Consider the following 20,400-nt stretch of genomic DNA (forward strand, 5'->3'; position numbering starts at 1 on the left):
AGGAGAATGGCGTAAACCCGGGAGGCGGAGCTTGCAGTGAGCTGAGATCCGGCCACTGCACTCCAGCCTGGGCGACAGAGCGACACTCCGTCTCAAAAAAAAAAAAAAAAAAAGTAAGCATCAGCCACCTGTTCCTTGAGCCTCATATTTTGTATGACTCCTGTGCACACTTGCACACTAATACACTTGTATGTCGTTTCTCCTGTTATTCTGTCGTTTGTCAGTTAATTTCAGCATATCTTTAGAGGGCAGAGGAGAAACTTTTTTGCCCCATACCCTCATTCAGTTCTCAGCAAAAAAAATCAGCTCCTCAGAGATTCACTCTCTAAGTGCCCTGTCTAAAGTAGCCGTTCCTCCAATCCCCAGCACCTCTGTCTACCTTGCTCTGATTTGTTGCATTCATAGCACTACTACTCTGGAATTTTCTTCTTAAGTGTTGATTGTCTCTGTGCTCCCACCACCCCCAGTACAGTGTAAGCTCCAAAAGAGCAGAAACTGTGTCTTTCTTGTTGACCTTTTCTATCTCCAGTTTTTAGAATAGGGCTTGGCACACAGGAAGTACCCAATCAACATTTGTTGGATGAATGAAATGCCTGGGGAATAACATGAATCGATATTTCGTTCAAAGCGGATCACTGGCTGCTCTGTGGAAAGTAGATTAGGAGGAGGAGGCCAGGCTGGAAGCAAAGAACAAGTGGCAAGCTACTTCGTTGGTGCAAGAGAGAGATGAAATGCCCTTTTGCATATTAACTCCTCATAAGAGTTCAGTGAGTTAGTTCTACCCCTGTCATCACTCCCTCTGTTTTACAGATGAGGAAACTAAGGCATAGAGAAGTTCATACAGTCAATCACCTGGGTGGTGCTGGATTTGAGCACACAGTCTGACTTCAGAGTCCATGCTCTTGGCCACTATGCCATACTACCTTTTGTACCTGTAACTTTTATTTTTCTCTCCAAGCTTTTGCTTACATTGTTTCTCCTTCTGGAATGCCTTTCATTCTCCTTCTCCTCTGAATACTGCCCACCTGTCAAAGTCCCTCTCACTCACACATCCTGTTCATCCTGCCCGTTTGTCTTGATACCTTATAGTCCACACCACGTGTCTTTTGCATGATTCCTGAGAGTATCTTATCTTACAGATATCCACAAAGAATCATACACTATCTGAGCTGGAAGAGAAATAGAAAATACAAAATAAATTTATAGGAGGCCATTGGTTTGGACTGAGCTCTTGCGCTAGGCCTAACAGATCAAGCTAAAAAGAGTTAGTCCTGCTGAAGTTCCACACCAATGAGCTGAAACTAAGATCTTTATGACCTTCTGAGAGAGAGAGAGAGAGTGTGTGTGTGTGCGTGCGTGCGTGTGTGTTGGCGGGGAGAGCTTAATTCCCAAAAAAGGCAAGTTTTACATGGCATGATAAAGAAGTACCCTCCACTTTAACCTTTACAAGAAAAGTAATTTTGAGATTACCAAATGACCAATCCCCCTTTTGTTCTCTGTTTCTGTTTTCCTCAGTCCTTTTCTGTCTATAAAACCAAGCTCCCCTGTTCAGCTCATTGGAACAACCATTATATTTTATAGTGTGAGGCGCTGCCCAATTTTATAGAATTGCACCCTAAGTCCCAGCTACTCTGGAGGCTGAGGCAGAAGGATCACTTGAGCCCAGGAGTTCCAGGATGCACCTGTGATAGCAATGATTGCTACGATTGCACCTGTGAATAGCCACTGCGTTCCAGCCTGGGCAACATTGCCAGAGTCCGTCTCTTAAAAACAAAAACAAAAACAAAAAACAAACAAAAACAAACAAACAAAAACCTTTAAACTAAATTTGTTGTGATTTTGTCTTTTGACAAAGATGAAAGGGCAGGGAAGCCAATGTGAATTGCCCCAAATCACTGAGCGAAACGGTAGTAGTCAGGACCAAAACGCTGTCTTAGCTGTTTTCTTAGTTCCTCTGCCCATCTGCCTCTGTATTTTTAACACCAGGCCATCCAGCAGTGTCTCTTAAAGGGAGGCCCGAGAAACACCTGACTTAGAATAGTGTGGGGCACACTCTGTCTACGCAGGCCCGAGGAATCTGCATTTTAACAAACTCATTGGGAAATTCTCGCGCACACCAAGGTTTCAAAGACCAGGGTCCCGTGACACAGTGCCGCACAGTTGTCAAAACAAGTGCTGTCCAATTGCTTTGGTTTTAAGTTCTCACTGCGTCATGGGAAATGTAGTTTAGAGTCTCCTCTCTCCCGACGCCCCCGCCAATCCCCGGGCGCTTTACGGAACGAGCCGAGTCAATCCGGAAATAACCGAGTGTTCGTGGCGGGCCCTTTCCTGTCCGGCTGCATTCTGGGAAAGGTCTATTTCCGTTAGGTGCTGGAGGCAGTGGCGCGCGGTGTCCGCATTCCCACGTGAAGCGCTACGCGAGCATCGCTCGACTGGCGGCTCCCAGCTCGCAGCGGAGCAGTCCCGGCAGCAGCGGGGGACCGGAAGTGGCTCGCGGAGGCTCAGAAGCTAGTCCCAGAGTCCGGCGTGTGGCGCCTCGGAGCGCGGCGACGGCGCCATGTCCCTAATCTGCTCCAGTGAGTGTTGGCTGCGGCCGAGCGCGGGTCGCAGGAGGCCGGAGAGCGGCGCGGGAGCGTGTGCGGGCCACTGCGGCGCCGGGGCCGGGGTGGCGGCGGGAATGAGGCGCTCCAGAGGCTGAGCGGCGGCCTGTCAGCCCCGGAGCCCTACCCTCGGAGCGGGGTGCATTTGCGCAGTGCTCTGCAGTTTACATAGTGCCAGAGGTTTATTGTCGCAGGCATTACTGAGGCAGGTCGCCTCATTCTACCGAGTGGAAACAGGCCTGAACAGAGGGAGCTGGTGCAGGGGAAACAGCCTTGATATAAGAGTGAGGAAATCCGAAGTCTTGTCCAGGGTCCGCCTCCTATTGGCTTTGTGAATTGGCTTAAGGCTGTGTGCCTTGGTTTCCCCATCTGCAAAATTGAGAGCATTGCACTGGATATTTTGCGAGGCCTCGCTCGGATAGTCGCAGCTTTTGCAATTTGCAAAGGTCACATGATGAGTTAGAGGTAGGCAAGGCTGGCAGCTAGGTATATGGCTCCCAGCCTCACAGTGTATGACTAATTAAAAACAGCGCACATTTATAAAGCCCTTATTGGTTTACAACGCGCTCCCAAGTCTATGATCTCATTTTATCCTCACAAGAATTCCCTAAAGGAGAAAAGATCCTGGTGTTGCAAATGAGGATGCAGGGCTCAGGAAGAGCGGGGCTTATCTAAGGATGCGTAGCTAGTCAGTGGCAGAGCTGGGTGACGTAGTTAGGTGACACGGAGTTTGGACCCTGAATCCATGCTTTTTCCATACCTTCCACTATCTTTCCCCTTGATATTTTATCATGACGTACAGACGTTTTCCTTTCCCTTTTCGTTGTTTCATCAGATTACTCGTTTCCCCTCCCTTTTGCTATTCACCTCCTTCTTTTCTCAGAACCTGTGCATTGACCCAGAGAGGGGGAAGAAGGAAGGGAAATGATGGAAAAGGAATCCCTCACATTGAAGACATTACAGCTCGCAAAGTACCTTCACATTCATTGTTTCCTTCCAGTCTTGGGAAAGCTCTCTTTTACGTTCCCCAGCACCATGTTTCCTGGCAGGGTTCACTCATTCGTTAGATGTTTACCGAGTGCCCCGGGGGCATCTGCATTGTACTGCAAGTGAGAGACCAGCTGTAATCCTTATCCTCAAGGGGCGCACGGTCTACGCAGGCAAGAGTGTAAATGATACCTCTATTGCGGGTTGTTGTGAAGATGAATTACTGTACTGTATGCCTAGAATTGTGCTTGGCACATAGACATGTGCCGTGTAAATATTTTTATTGTAATGATTGCCACTTTGCTCCTTGGAATGTTCCAGGTGATAAGTGTCTGTCTGTATGCTAATCAGTTGACTGGTAGCTGGCAGACCTCAATAGCTTCAGGATGGGGACTGGTCACCTAGAAAGACTAAAGGGTATTAGAAGGTTGGGATTTTCAGTCCTACCCCCCACTTACCTGGGGAACGAGAGGAGCTGAAGTTGTCACTAGTGACCAGTGATTTATTGAATTATGCCTTTGTAATGAAGTTTTCATAAAAATACAAAAGGGCGGGATTCAAAGAGCTTCTGTATAGCAGAACATGTGGGCTTTCGTGGAGGGTGGGGTGCCCAGGGAGGACATGGGAAGCTCTGTACTCCTTCTCCCATACCTCATCCTATGCACCTCTTCATCTATACCCTTTGTAATATCCTTTATAATAAATTGGTCAACATAAGTGTTTCCCACAATTCTGTGAGTCACTGTTGCAAATTAATTGAACCCAAAAAGGGGGTCATGGGAACCCTGATTTACAGCTGGTAGATCAGAAGAACAGGTCAAACAACCTGGAGCTTGCGATTGGCATCTGAAGGGGCGGGGGAGTCTGGTGGGACTGAGACCTCAACCTGTGTGATCTGACACTACTATCTCCAGGTACCTGGTGTCAGAATTGAATTGGAGGACACCCGGATGGTCACATCTGAGGTCACAGAAGTATTTTGTTTTGTGAGAGAATAGGAGAAACTGAGTTTGTTATTCCTATATTCTCAGACTTTATAATTTCTTTGATAATCCCTCTGGAGCTATAGACTAAGATGGAAGGAAGGGGTTTGAATGGCTTCATGTGTGTCTCCATGTCATGGAGTAAACTGTATTCATAGAATACACAATCATTGTTCAGATATGAGGTGGTGATAATGGACTGCTGTTCTCTAGGTACTTGGCACATAGTAGTTGTTAATAATTATTCGTTGACTATCTGATTGTCAGGAGACTAGAGGAAAAGCTAGTTCCACAGCTGGAAAGCATTCTGGGGCCAGTACAGAACTGGCTTAGGGTCAGATGTCTTGCTTTCTGCTAGTTGATTGTGAGGATGCCTAGTCTTGTTGGGGCTAATAGCAGATGAGGAATCCTCTAGGCTCAAGATTGCCTTCACTCCAAGCTCACTGCCGGCCTTTTCTCTACAGTCTCTAATGAAGTGCCAGAGCACCCATGTGTGTCCCCTGTCTCTAATCATGTTTATGAGCGGCGGCTCATTGAGAAGTACATTGCAGAGAATGGTACCGACCCCATCAACAACCAGCCTCTCTCCGAGGAGCAGCTCATCGACATCAAAGGTGCCTATTGGCTGCCTTAGTCTAGGGCCATCTTAGCTCAGAGCCTGAGAGGATGGGAGGTGGTGCCAGTGCACTGGAGGAGGAGGTGGTGGGCTGTTTATGGCTAAAAGGAAAAGATGTGACGGCAGGGGAGGTCCCTGGGTTATGCTCTTCATACCTGCTTTCCCTTTCGGCAGTTGCTCACCCAATCCGGCCCAAGCCTCCCTCAGCCACCAGCATCCCAGCCATTCTGAAAGCCTTGCAGGATGAGTGGGTGAGTTCCTGCAAGAGAATCAGCATCTTCCCCACTTGAAGAGAGTACATCGCTGAGTTAGGACTTGGGGGTGGGAAGGATGGAGCATTATTTAGAGGGTAAACTTGGTGACATCAGGGATTTGTTTTATTCTTTGTTGTATCCCCAGCACTGAGAGCAGTGCCTGGTACGTAGTAGGTGCTCTAGAATTATGAATTGAATGATTGAATACATCCTGCAGGACTGTCTGGCACAGTGCCTGACACAAAGAGGGCAATCAATAAATAGCAGCAGCAGCAGTGTTGTTATCCTCTTTTAGAGAGGTGACGGCATGACAGCTGGAATTTGCCAGTAAATTAGGGAAGGTGGGAATGGGAAAGAGCTGACTCCCACTCCTGTCTGTGTGCCCAGTGTTCGGCTTGGGGTAGGAGCTCAAGAGTGTCTGCTGGCACATTCATGGTGCTCGGATGTTGTTTGGGTCACTGATACTGGTCTAGGCTGTGGGATAGGAAGCAGCATCCCCTCCCCAAGAGCTGACTCCACTGGGTGTTCCCTGTGCCCCCCACTTCAGCTCACAGTAATATTTGCCTCTCCCAGGATGCAGTCATGCTGCACAGCTTCACTCTGCGCCAGCAGCTGCAGACAACCCGCCAAGAGTTGTCGCACGCTCTGTACCAGCACGATGCTGCCTGCCGTGTCATTGCCCGTCTCACCAAGGAAGTCACTGCTGCCCGAGAAGGTGCAGCCTGTCCCCTGCCATCCCCCACCCTGGCCTGGTTCTGCTTTGTAATATCCCATTTCTAACATCGTCTTTTCTCTCAGCTCTGGCTACCCTGAAACCACAGGCTGGTCTCATTGTGCCCCAGGCTGTGCCAAGTTCCCAACCAAGTGTTGTAGTAAGTGTCCCCCTTCCCTTACCAGCAGCCCATTTGTGTGCAGTGGCCCACAGAGCTGTCCTTATGCAGGTGTCTTTGGTGCTCTGTGCCCCTCACCCTCACCTTTCTTCTCTTCAGGGTGCAGGCGAGCCAATGGATTTGGGTGAGCTGGTGGGAATGACCCCAGAGATTATTCAGAAGGTAAGTCCTGCTCTCACCTGGTGGGAGTGCTGATGGGCCCTTACTTCTCACCATCTGTCTGGAGTCCCTCGTGACTGAAATCGCTGTGTTTTGGGGGCTGAGTGGTGCAGAGCATGGATGCCGGGACCAGGTTGCCTGGCTCTGTATTTTGATGCCACTACTTGTGAGCTGTATGACCTTGCCTTCCTTAGCCAGTTTCCGAGTCTCCTTTCTGTAGCTTCTAAACTGAGAGTATAATCATATCCACTTTATAGGCTTGATGTGGGAATCTAAACGATTTAATTACTGATAAGTGCACCTTTTAGCTCTTGCTGTTTTTGGGATTATTTGCAGATAGTAAACTACTTCTATATGTCTTCTTGCTTTTTTTCTGGAGGGCAATAGGACAGGAATGATAATCCTTACTTTACAGATGAAAGACACATCTGAGAGGCAGAGCTGGGCTCCTGGTTGCAAGTCCAGTTCGAGTCTCATTTGCAGGGCTTTTTAGTGTCTTTCTGAGCAGTTCAAATTGTCAGCATGTGTCTGAGCCCTTGGCTTAGTGGCGTGTAGACCTATGGGAGCTCTACAGTCCTGGCCTCTATTCTTGCTCTGCGATTTATCACCTCTGCAACCTTGGGCAATTGACTTCACTTCTCTGAGGCTCAGTGTCCTCAGCTGTAAAATAAGGTCATCAACACCCCCTTATAAAGCTGGGATGAAAGTAAGAAGAGAGAATGCCTTTAAGCCTGTAATGTAGGAATTGGCAGATAGCAAGTTCTGGGTGTTGCTTGTGAAAGCACACATGTGACCACCATCCGATGTGCTTTTCTCCTTGCAAGATAATTTGTCTCACATTGAGCCTATTCTTCCCCAGCTTCAAGACAAAGCCACTGTGCTAACCACGGAGCGCAAGAAGGTGAGTTCTCTTTTGAAGCCAGGAGAAAGAGCTGGCCTGGTGGGAGGCAGTTGACCCCTTAGGAGAAAGGGAGCTGGCTAATCTTGGATTCATTGCTGCTCTACTTTGGGGGCTTTTTCGTTTTCTCAGAGAGGAAAGACTGTGCCTGAGGAGCTGGTGAAGCCAGAAGAGCTCAGCAAATACCGGCAGGTGGCGTCCCACGTGGTGAGTGTCTGGGTCTTCACTGTCTTGGAGACAACCCTCCTGTTTTGTTTCTGGGGTGGGCGGGCCAGCATGGGGAGTGCTGAGTACAGAGCTGTCCCGGGCTCCTGGCGCTGTTCCTGGCGCTGTTTCTTGCCTGGGCTGCTGAGGTGTCAGGGCTCCTCTTCCTGCCCAGCTGTGGGTTTCCCAGTGATGCAGTGAGGGAGTTACTGCACCAGGCAGATAGCCAAGAGGTATGGATAAGGAGTAGAAGTAACTCTTGCTCCCCTGAGAACATGAGTGACTGGGGATGGCAGTAGGGGAGACCTGTGGCTTTGTGGCCTGCTGTGATTTGGCTGTGACAGGATTTGGTGTGTCTCTCTGCAAAGGGGTTGCACAGTGCCAGCATTCCTGGGATCCTGGCCCTGGACCTCTGCCCGTCTGACACCAACAAGATCCTCACTGGTGAGAGTCTGGGCCTAGCCCAGCAGGCCAAGGTGGGGAGGGGCAGCGGGGAATTTGCATGCTCTTTGTCCTCTTCATGGGCATGGGGACAAAAGCATTTCCTTCAGCAAAAGGGCCTGGGTGGGCCTAACTCATTGTATCGTCTCTTTGGGTCTTCTCCAGGTGGGGCAGATAAAAATGTCGTTGTGTTTGACAAAAGTTCGGAACAAATTCTGGCTACCCTCAAAGGCCATACCAAGAAGGTCACCAGCGTGGTGTTTCACCCTTCCCAGGTAAGGGGTTCTTGCCACCCTTGGTTCTTCTTTCCTTGGCTGTTGTTTGTCCCTTACCACCCTACTGTCTCTGTGAAGTGGGGCTGAGAAAGAGCGCTGACTCCTGAGTGGACACTTGGAAGGGCTTCACTTTAGAGTTGTGGAGATTACCCTTCACTCTGCATAAGACCTTCTAAAGACCACCTTCCAGCGAGGGAGAGAAAGGAAATGTGTAGTTGGACAAGCATGTTCATTGAAATGTTTTATATTAGGGAAAGAAAAAATCTTGTAGTGTTCGGCATGTAAACTACAGAAAACAAAGCTCAACTCAATCTCACCTCACAGGTATGAGGAAGACAGATATATTTGCTTTCCCGTGACCCTCCAAGATGGGTAAAAGTCATATTGACTGTTGAAAGTGTGTGGGTTGTAAACAGAACCTTTGGTTTACAGGGTAAAGGTAACTCATGAGACTGGATTAATGATATTATGGGATTCGAATTTCAAGCCTAAGACAGTTTGGGTTTGGGGCTGTAGGACAGTGGTTGGTTTAGTGCTTCCCAGTCGAGCTTTCCCTTGGACCTTAGGGAAATGAGAAATATAAGAATGACATGGTGAATTTTTCATGACTAAAATACTCAGATCGAGAGCACTGTTTTCTTGCTTATGGGGTATTAATAGTTAGGTCTCATGAAATTGTATTGATAAAAAAGATGGTAGTTATTTTTGCCTTGTGGCTTTTAATATCCTAACTAAACAAAAAATTGGTGAGTGACACGAAATTCTCTCCCTGCCCCCCAAATCTTTTGGAAAACTAACTTACCCTGGAAATCCATAAATGTGGGATGCACTGAAATACAGCCATGCAGCCCCTTCCAGTCCCAGTACTGCCCACACCTGTGCCATACAGTAGAGTAGCAATTAGCTACATGTGGCTACTTAAATTTCAATGAAATAGAATGAAAACTTCAGTCCCTCAGTTGTACTAGCTACATTCTTCCTTTGGTCCTGGAAATGGGAAAATTGCTCTCTGTTGCAGTTAGCCTTTTTACCACTAGATGGTGAGGACGCCTCCACAAGCCCTGATGCTGTATGAGTTACGACTTTAATAGCGTTTACCATTGGCTGTCGTGGGCACCATTGGGTGGATAGGTGGTTCCAGGGAGGGCAGGGCTGAAAAGTGAAGCAATTGTTGGTAGTTGTGGGCATCCCCTGCCCCTTTTATAACATTGTTTTGATCTGTGTCTCTTCTCTGATATTCTATCTTTGTTTTCCTTGTAGGACCTGGTGTTTTCTGCTTCTCCCGATGCCACTATCAGGATTTGGTCGGTCCCCAATGCCTCTTGTGTACAGGTGGTTCGGGCCCATGAGAGTGCTGTGACAGGCCTCAGCCTCCACGCCACTGGTGACTATCTCCTGAGCTCCTCCGATGATCAGGTGCGGTCCCAGCCAGTGCCCTGGAGAGGCCTGCTGGTCCCCAAGCTTGAACATCTTCCCACCCCAGCTGGTTCCCCAGAACCTCAAAGGAGAATGTTTCCTCTCTGCTGGGAGGTGCTAGGTTTGCCAGGGTTTACCAAACCAGGGGCTCTGTCTACTTGAAAGGCCACCAAAGCCTGGGACCCACTTTCTCACTGACTCCATTGTCTCTCTCTCTCTCTCTCTCTCTTTTTTTACCCCCCTCCCCTCCCCAGTACTGGGCTTTCTCTGACATCCAGACAGGGCGTGTGCTCACCAAGGTTACAGATGAGACCTCCGGCTGCTGTAAGTTGCCTCGTAGGCACTCAGCCTTTTTGTTTGCTATTTATTATTTACTTTTACATTTTATTTAGTTGTTTGCTTATTTGTTCTAAAGATACATTTGTCATCAGCACCTACCTAGTGCAGGCTTTGTGCTGGGTGCACTGAGGACCGTGAAGAACAAGGAACCTAACTTTGCTGCTCTTAGTCTCTCCCTGGTGGGCTCTGACCACAGGTCCGTCTTCCTCCTCCACAGCTCTCACCTGTGCACAGTTCCACCCTGATGGACTCATCTTTGGCACAGGAACCATGGACTCTCAGATCAAGATCTGGGACTTGAAGGTAGGACACGGTAGGCCTCCATCTGAGGCCCAGGGGGGCCAGAAGGAGTGTTTGTGACAATGTGGCGCTGATTAGGTCCTTGTGGCACCTGGCACTGAAGGTGCCATCACTGGCTATGCCTGTGTGATATGATGGTGTGGTCTGGGGGGTCCCACTGGCTGTCCTTCCCGGAAGGACAGTGAGGAACATCTCAGGTACGGGTTTGGTGAGCTCCATTTTCTTCCTCTCATGATCTGTGGGTGACGTATTTTACTACCCACCGCCACTGTAGGAACGTACTAATGTGGCCAACTTCCCTGGCCACTCGGGCCCCATCACTAGCATCGCCTTCTCTGAGAATGGTTACTACCTGGCTACAGCGGCTGATGACTCCTCTGTCAAGCTATGGGATCTGCGCAAGCTTAAGAACTTTAAGACATTGCAGCTGGATAACAACTTCGAGGTATGCCCTTCCCCCACCCCACCCAGCTTTCCATTGTGTCTCCTTGTTTGTCGATCATTTATTGAATTAATCTAATTGCTTCTGCTTATCCGCAATTGCCCCACAGTTTCTGTTCCCCTTGTGTGACCTTCTCTCTTTCTGTTTCTGGCAGGTAAAGTCACTGATCTTCGACCAGAGTGGTACCTATCTAGCCCTTGGGGGCACGGATGTCCAGATCTACATCTGCAAACAATGGACGGAGATTCTTCACTTTACAGGTAGAGGCTGGTCCTGGGCTCCTGGGGTCTCTAGTGCCCAGGCCCAGAGGGAAGCCTCACTGGGTTAGGAATTTGGTTACCACCTGAGACAGAGCTTTATGGCTAAGGAAGCGGACTGAGTCAGACTGCGTGGCAGTGGATGCTAGTACCCGCTGTGCCACTTCCATGCCCTGTGGCACTGGGCAGGTTACTGAAGGGAGAGAAAACTCCTCCCTCTGAAAGTTTGATAACTGAATCTAAAATCAATGAACGTTAGACAGAGTGACAGGAGGAAAGCTGTTTGAATTATGTGCGTATGCACGGGAGGCCCACGTTATATCAGACCTGCAGAAGGGTTGGATGATTGAAGCTTATACGGTCTGTATATCCCTTAATAATGGGTCTGTTCTGAGAAATGTCTCGTTAGGCGATTTCGTCATGTGTGACCATTGTAGGGTGAACTCACACGTATCTGAATGGTGTAGCCTGCTACACACCAAGGCTGTTGCTATAACCTTGGTGTAGTCTATTACTGCTCCTAGGCTGCAAACCGGTACAGCATATTACATGTAGTGAATACAGTTATAACACAGTGGTGAGTATTTGTGTATCTAAACAAATGTAAATATAGAAAAGGTTCAGTAAAAATAAGGTAGAAGAGATTTTTAAAAATGGTACACTGGTATATTGCTTGCTGTGAATGGAGCTTGCAGGACTGGAAGCTGCTTTCAGTGAGTGAGTTGTGAGTGAGTGTGAAGGCCTAGGACATTACTGTACGCTGCTGTAGACTTTATAAACACAGTTCATTTAGGTTTTACTAAATTCATAAACAGCGTTTTCTTCAGTAATAAGCCTTAACTGACTTTTACTTTATAAACTTAAAAAACTGGATTATTTTGTAATAACATTTAGCTTAAAACAAAAACACATTGTACAGCTGTATGAAAATATTGTCTCTCTTTATAGTCTTGTTCTAGAAGCTTTTTTCTGTTTTCTAATTTTTTTATTTTTATTTTTTACTTTTTAAACTTTTCTTGTTAAAAACTAAGACACAAGCACACATTACCCTAGACCTACACAGGATCAGGATCACCAACTGTGTTAGTCCGTTCTCACACTGCTGTGAAGAACTGCCTGGGTAATTTATAAGGGAAAGAGGTTTTATTGACTCCCAGTGACTGGGGAGGCCTCAGGAAACTTACAGTCATAGCAGAAGGAAAAGCAAACACGTCTTTCTTCACATGGTGACAGGAGAGACAAATGCCGAGCAAAGGGGGTAAAGCCCCTCATAAAACCATCAGATCTCGCGAGAACTCACTATCATGAGAACAGCATGGGGGTAACCACCCCCATGATTCAATTACTTCCCACTGGCTCCCTCCCACAACACGTGGGGATTATGGGCACCACAATTCAAGATGAGATTTGGGTGGGGGCACAAAGCCTAACCATAGCGCCAACATCACTGTCTTCTACCTCCACATCTTGTCCCACCAGAAGGTCTTCAGGGGCACTAACACACGTAAACCTGTCATCTCCTATGGATGATAATGCCTTCTTCTCGGATACCTCCTGAAAGGGCCTGCTTGGTGCTGTTTTACAATTAACTTTCCTTTATAAGTGGAAAGAGTATACTTAAAATAATACCAAAAAAAGTATAGGATAGGCATACCTCGTCTTATTGCACTTAGCTTTATTGTACTTTGTGGATACTTTGCTTTTTATAAATTGAAGGTTTTTTGGCAACCTTGCCCCGAGCAGTCTGTCGGTGCCGTTTTTCCAACAACATGTGTTCACTTTGTGTCTGTGTGTCAAATTTTGGTAATTCTCACAGTATTTCAAACTTCATGATTTATTGTGTCTGTTATGGTGATCTCTGATTAGTGATCTTTGATGTCGCTATTGTAATTGTTGGAGGGGCACCATGAAATGTGCCTATGTAAGATACTAAATTTAATCGATAAATGAAGTGGTGTGTGTGTTCTGACCACTCCACCCACCAGCCGTTCCCCATCTCTCTCCCTCTCAGACCTCCCTATTCTCTTAGACACAACAATATTGAAACTAGGCCAGTTTTTTTTTTTTTTTTTTTTTTTTTTTTTTTGTTGAGACGGAGTCTCGCTCTGTCGCCCAGGCTGGAGTGCAGTGGCCGGATCTCAGCTCACTGCAAGCTCCGCCTCCCGGGTTGACGCCATTCTCTCGCCTCAGCCTCCCGAGTAGCTGGGACTACAGGCGCCCGCCATCTCGCCCGGCTAATTTTTTGTATTTTTTTAGTAGAGACGGGGTTTCACCGTGTTAGCCAGGATGGTCTCGATCTCCTGACCTCGTGATTCGCCCGTCTCGGCCTCCCAGAGTGCTGGGATTACAGGCTTGAGCCACCGCGCCCGGCCACTAGGCCAGTTTATAACCGTATTATGGTCTCTCCGTGTTCAAGTGAAAGAAAGTGTCCCATGTTGCTTACTTAAAATTCAAAGCTAGAAATGATTGAGCTTAGTGAAGAAGGCATGCAAAAAGCCAAATAGGCCAAAAGCTAGGCCTCTTAACACCAAATATTAGTCAAGTTATGAAAGCAAAGGGAAATTCTTGAAGGAAATTAAGAGTGCTACTCCAGTGAACACATGAATGATAAGAAAGCAGAACAACCTTATTGCTGATATGGAGAAAGTTTCAGTGGTCTGGATAGAAGATCAAACCAGCCACAACATTTTCTTAAGCCAAACTGTAATCCAGACCAAGATCCTAACTCTTGAATTCTATGAAGGCTGAAAGAAAAGTTTGAAGCTAGCAGAGAGGTTGGTTCCTGAGGTTTAAGGAAAGAAGCGATCTCCATAACAGAAAAGTGCACGGTAAAGCAGCAGATGCTGATGTAGAAGCTGCAGCAAGTTATTCGGAAGACCTAGCTAAGATCATTGACGGTGGCTACACTCAACAGATTTTCAGTGTAGATGGAATAGCCTTCTGTTGGAAGAAGGTGATATCTAGAACTTCCACAGCTAGAGAGAAGTCAATGCCTGGTTTCCAAGCTGCAAAGATCAGAGTGATTCCCTTGTTAGGGACTAATGCAGCCGGTGATTTTACATTGAAGCCAAAACTCATTTAGCATTCTGAAAATTGTAGGGCCCTTAAGAATGCAGGGCTAAATCTACTCTGCCCGTGCTCTGTAAATAGAACAACAAAGTCTGGATGACAACACATCTGTTTACAGCATGGTTTACTGAATGTTTTTTAAGCCCACCATTAAGAGGTGCTGTTCAGAAAAATAGATTCCTTTCAAAATATTACAATGCACCTCATTACCCTAAAGCTGAGATGGAGATGTTTTGCGCCTGCTAACATCCAATCTTCAGCTTATGGATCACGGAGTAATTCTGACTTTCAAGTCTTAAGTAATAAGACTTGAAATACGAAATATGTTTTATAAAGCTATAGCTGCCATGGATAGTGATTCCTTTGATGGATCTGGACAAAGTAAATTGAAAATCTGGAAAGGATTCACCATTCTACATGCCCTTAAGAGCATTTGTGATTCATGGGAGGAGGTTAAACTATTAACATGAAGACGAGTTTGGAAGAAATTGATTCCAACCCTTCAACCCTCGTGGATGACTTTGAGGGATTGAGGACTTCAGTGGAGGGAGTAACTACAGATGTGGAGGAAATGGTAACAGAACTAGAATCCGAATGGAGTCTACAGCTGTGACTGAATTGCTGCAGTCTCATATTAAAACTTTAATGGATGAGGAGATGTTAGGGATGACCAAAGAAAGTGGTTTCTTGATGGAATCTACTCCTGGTGAAGATGCCGTGAACATTGGTGAAATGGTAATGAACGATTTAGAATATTACGTAAACTTGATAAAGCAGGTGCAGAATTTGAGAGGATTGGTTCCAGTCTGAAGGTTCTGCTGTGGGTAAAATGCTATCAAACAGCATCCATCACAGAGAAATCTTTTGTCAAAGGAAGAATGAAATGATGTGTTAAACTTCATTGTTGTCTTATTTTGAGAAACTGCCACAGCCACTTCACCTTCGGCAGATACCACCCTTGTCAGTTAGCAGCCATGAGCATCAAGGCAAGACCCTGCTGGTGGGTCTTGGAAAAAGATTACAACTCACTGAAGTGTCTGATGGTTGTTAGCATGTTGTAGCAATAAAGTATTTTTGATTAAGGTATGTACATTGTTTATTAGACATAATGTTATTACACACTTAATAGACTACAGTATAGTGTAAACATAACATTTTTTTTTTTGATGGAGTCTCACTCTATCACCCAGGCTGGAGTGCAGTGGCACGATCTCAGTTCACTGCAACCTCCACCTCCTGGGTTCTAGCACAGGCGTGCACCATCACACCCGTCTAATTTTTGTATTTTTAGTAGAGACGGGGTTTCCCCATGTTGGCCAGGCTGGTTTTTGAACTCCTGACCTCAAGTGATCCACCTGTCTCAGCCTCCCAAAGTGCTGGGATTACAGGCATGAGCCACCATGCCTGGCCAACATAACTTGTTGAGAAACCAAAAAAATTTGTGTGCCTTGCCTTATTGCAATATTTGCTTTATTGGTGGCCTGGAGCTGAACCAGCAATATCCCTGAGATATGCCTATACATAAACCAGTAACGTAGTTATTTGTACTGTACCTAATTGTGTTATAATTTTTTTTTTTTTTTTTTTTTGATATGGAGTCTTGCTCTGTCACCCAGGCTGGAGTGCAATGGCTCGATCTTGGCTCACTGCAACCTCCGCCTCCCGGGTTCAAGTGTTTCTCCTGCCTCAGCCTCCCTAGTAGCTGGGACTACAGGCGTGTGCCACCACATCTGGCTATTTTTTTTTTTTTTTGTATTTGTAGTAGAGACAAGGTTTCTCTATGTTGGCCAGGCTGGTCTCAAACTCCTGACCTCATGATCTGCCTGCCTTGGCCTCCCAAAGTGCTGGGATTACAGGCGTGAGCCACTGCGCCCAGCTGTTACACTTTTATACAACTGCAAGTGTAATAGTTTTGTTTATACCTGTATCCCCACAAACGTGAGTAATGCATTGCACGGTGACATGATGATGTTTATGACATCACTTGGTGATAGGAATTTTTCACCTCCACTGTAATCTTATGGGACCATTGTTTGTGTGGTCCATCGCCGACATATCATTATGTAACACATGACTCGGTGGCATCCTGAGCTGCAGAAGGGAGTAGGGGCCTAAGGCTTCTAGGGGGTGGTGGTGACACAAGTTGTGTAGGGGGATGGGGAGGAAGTGCACTACAGAGTCTCTCAGGTAATAAAAGTTGTCTCAGAGCAGACCTTAGATAAATAATGCATGATAGTATGTGACAAAGACTGGCATCTAGTCTTCTCTCTTGTGAGACCAGTTCATTTTCCCGGGTTGAGATTCCCAGGGAAGGATTCATGATGTTCCTTTCAGATGATCTGCCCTTAGTCAGATAGAGAAAGAGGGCCAAGAAACAGGAGGGCAGGACATGGTCAGAGAGACCTTGCTTCAGAGCCCTCAGCATGCCAAACCACCATACTTTGGGGTATTGTTTTCTGAGATCCAACATTACTTAACCTCTCTGGAGCCTCAAAAAAGTGGGAATGGTAACAGTACAGACTCAATGGGGTTGTTGAGGTTTAGATGAAAATACATACAGGTGCTCCTTGACATACGATGGAGCCATATCCTGATAAATCCATCATAAGCTGAAAATACTGCAAGTCGAACCATGGTAAATTGGGAACTGTCTGTGAATACATAGGTCAGAACAGTGTCTGGCACATAGTCAGGATTTGCAGTTGTTCTTACTCAGCATTGGGTCTTAGTCTGTTGTGGGACAGAGCAGTGAATAAGACAGATCCGATTTGGGCACTGATGTAATTTATAGTCAGGTTAGAAAGGCAAATGTAGATTGGTTTCGCACGTACACATTTAACTGCAATTGTAAGTGCTAGAGAAGAGAAGTATGAGCTGGTGAGAGAATGGATAACAGGATTTCTAACCCAGCAGTTGTGTGGCCCTGGGTGCGTGACTTTCCCTTTCAGAGCTTTCACTCTTTCATCTAGAAAATGGGAATGTTGGCACAGCTTTTAGAGTGTGGCAGCTGGTGTTGTGGAGGTGGCATGCTAATATGCTGGTTAACAGGGTGCCTGATGCTCACTTAAGATGCTGCATGAATGGGAGCTACTGCCGTGTTTGTTGATGACATTCTTGTCCTCAGTAGCAGGTTGTGAGCAGGATACAAGATACTTCTTGCCCTGTATTCTCCCGAGCCCTGCTTGGTGTGTGTGTGTGACAGAGGTGTCCATCCTAACAGTATGACTCACTAGTTTCCACCCCGTACTGTACCTGGTGTTTTGATCTGGAGCTGAGTTAGGTAGCTGAAAATACAGCGTAAACTTTTTAATGGGGAGTTCTTTGACTCCAGGTGTGATCCTAAATCTAGAAGGAATTTGGCCAGATGTTCATGAATTTCCTGAGTCCCATGAGGAATGTTGCCCAGCCCCATCTGCCCCTTATCTGGTCCTGCTCTGTGTTAGGGGCCTGAGCGCCCTGGGGTTGGAACCCCATGAGCTAGAACATGCCGACGGACTGTTCCACTTACGAGCAAGGAGTGAGCCCTAGGCATAAACAAGCTGAGCTCTGAGGTTTTCAGCTAAACCTAGCTGAATTGCAGTTGCCCAGAAAGCCCAGGTGAGAAGGGGCTGGCATTGCTTTATTCATTCATCCTACCAGTGAAAAATGACAGGCACTGAGAGGCACTGGGGGTAGCGTGCAATGTCAGCCTGGGGAAAACAAACAGGAGCCTGCGGTGTGATAAATACTAATTAGGGAAGGCCTCATTGTTTGGGAACATGTTATTAGGGATCAGTGTTCAGACTAAAGGAGGATAAAGGAGGAAAAGCCTTCTCACAGTTGCCTCTTTCTTTCTTCTCAGAGCATAGCGGCCTGACCACAGGGGTGGCCTTCGGGCATCACGCCAAGTTCATCGCTTCAACAGGCATGGACAGAAGCCTCAAGTTCTACAGCCTGTAGGCCCTGGCCCTTCTGATGGAAGCTGGGCCTCATCTCAGTAGAGGGGTAGAATTAGGGGTTGGGGGGGTGGGGGGAATCTATGGGGGGAGGGGCTCTGTGGGGTGGGACATTCACATCATTTCACTCTGGTCTGAGTGGTGGCCTGAGAACCATGGTGGCATGGACCAGCCTCATCCATGCACCTCCAGGCCCCGTGGGAACGGATGTGGAGGGAAGCACTGTCACCCTCTAAAGGCCCAGGGCCTCTCCCTTCCTGTCGTCCAATGGACGCGGTGGTGGCTGTTCCACACCCATTTTGTTGCGGTTCCTGTGAGACAGGAGAGGCTGAGCCAAGGGAACTGTGAAGGGGATGGGCAGGAGGGCTGTGCAGGGTTTTGTAAGCAGTGATCTAGTTTCATTAAAAAAAGAAAACAATAAACATAACCACCTCCCTGTGTCTGTCTGCACCAGGAGCACCCAGGGCTGGGAAGGTCAAGGGGAGGGAGCACACACTGGGGCACTGGCTTCCGGGAACCCATCTTCCTTTCTTTTCACAGCTCTTACCCTTTTCTTTTTTTAATTGCACAGCAGAGATAAAAACAAATCTGCAGTTGAAATCTCCATGTCCCTGCGGTTCTTGACTTTGAGTTTCAAGGCCTCAAATCACTAGTCCTGCCACTTGCCTTGTGGACTTGGTTTCCTACACAAGCCTGGAAGGGAGGGAGACCTGCAGGGAAGGTTAGCTGGATCTTGCTGGTGGAGAGGTCTGAGCATCTCCGTCAGGGTTCTTTAGTTGTGGGTGCTAGAAAGCCTGTCCTCAGCTGGCATAAGTCAAAAAGGAGATTTTTTTATTTTATTGACTGTGGCAATTGAAAAGCTGAGGTAGTACTGGTTTCGGGACAAAGATGCAATAATGAATGTGCCTTATAGGAAATTCCTGTAGGGTCATGTGACTGCTGTAGATTGCAGGTCAGGAAAGGCCTCTGAAATGGTGATGATGAAGCTGAAGCTGGAATGACAGGGACCTAAGAGGGGAGGAGTGTTGCAGGCAGAGATCAGGTTTAGGGCTGGACTGAACCAGATGTAGGGAGGAACAGGAAGGAGGTCATGGTGGCTAAGAGGGAGACCATGGTGTGCAGGCTGGGGTGATTGACAGTTCCCTGACAAGGGCCATCCCAATGGAAGGTTGGGGCTGGCCACCTGCCTGGAGTAGGGTAAGAGGATATGAGGTGAGGAAGTGTGGGAGTCAGTGATTATAGACAAAAGATAGTGCTGAGAAGGGGAGCTGAGAAATGGGGTGTTACCAGGTGGGGGGCTTTAGGGGCAAAGTATGGTAGGCCATAATGTGGACGTAACAGGAGACCTCCGGGCATGTTTTGCTGGGGCAGTGTTCTGTTGTCAGGGAAGCTTGGGCATGCTGTATCTGCCTGGGAGGGTCAGGATGCCTACTAGCTAGGGAAACTTGAAAAACCCCACAGTAAAGACACCACTTAACTTTTACAAGTTGAATATAAACCATTTAACTTACACAAGTGTTTATTATTAAGAAAAGACCTGGGCCAGGTCTGGTGGCTCAAACCTGTAATCCCAGCACTTCGGGAGGTCAAGGTGGGCAGATCATGAGGTCAAGAGTTTGAGACCAGCCTGGCCAACATGGTGAAATCCCCATCTCTACTAAGAATACAAAAATTAGCAGAGTGTGGTGGCAGGTGCCTGTAATCCCAGCTACTCCTGCTAAGGCAGGAGAATTGCTTGAACCTGGGAAGTGGAGGTTGCAGTGAGCCGAGATTCTGCCACTGTACTGCCTGGGTGACAGAGCACGACGCCATCTTAGGGTGGGAGGAAAAAAAGAGCAATCATACTTTTCTTCCAAGGCATGACCTACTTAAAAAAAGGTTAGGACAACTGCCTAGTACAAGGTGGGCTAACAACAGCTACGGTTTGCAGGTTACGGTAGAGTGGGTTACTTGAGTGGGAGAGGATTGAGGGCACGACTGGGGGACGTGCTGGGCTAAGTTGGACCTCAGGACTGGTACAGCACTAAGGCCAACAGTTTCTGGTTAGGAGAGGCTGAGCCAAAGGAACTGTAATGTGCATATTTCAGACCTGCCTTCCTTTCCAGGAAAACTAAGCAGGAGATACTGAAGGACAAAGGTTCTTGGGGGATCTGTGGGTTGGGGGGACGCTATAGTTACACTAGAATTTTGTGAAGCATGGTGCATGTCTATGCATACGTACGTTTTTCTAGAGAAGGGGAGCCCTAGTATGTATCTCAGAGAGACTAATCTATCCCTCACCAGTTCCGAACCATTGCCCTAGAACTGACATCCATCTGGTGCTGTCCTGGCGTCC

General features: G+C 47.2%; 1 protein-coding gene across 1 annotated transcript; it reads left to right on the top strand.

Moving 5' to 3' along the window:
- The first annotated feature begins 2,334 nt into the window (after positions 1–2,334).
- PRPF19 (pre-mRNA processing factor 19) lies at positions 2,335–18,492 on the top strand. Its single transcript, XM_033206574.1, has 16 exons — positions 2,335–2,576; positions 5,035–5,184; positions 5,361–5,437; positions 6,014–6,155; positions 6,239–6,312; positions 6,430–6,492; positions 7,349–7,390; positions 7,520–7,594; positions 7,960–8,035; positions 8,198–8,307; positions 9,568–9,723; positions 9,978–10,047; positions 10,280–10,365; positions 10,637–10,807; positions 10,959–11,064; positions 17,972–18,492. Exons 1-16 carry the CDS (start codon positions 2,558–2,560, stop codon positions 18,067–18,069), a joined length of 1,515 nt encoding a protein of 504 aa, XP_033062465.1. The 5' UTR covers positions 2,335–2,557; the 3' UTR covers positions 18,070–18,492.
- Positions 18,493–20,400: the final 1,908 nt, after the last annotated feature.

This window comes from Trachypithecus francoisi, unplaced genomic scaffold (assembly GCF_009764315.1).
Source record: "Trachypithecus francoisi isolate TF-2019V2 unplaced genomic scaffold, Tfra_2.0 Lachesis_group8, whole genome shotgun sequence".
Classification (NCBI taxonomy): Eukaryota; Metazoa; Chordata; class Mammalia; order Primates; family Cercopithecidae; genus Trachypithecus; species Trachypithecus francoisi.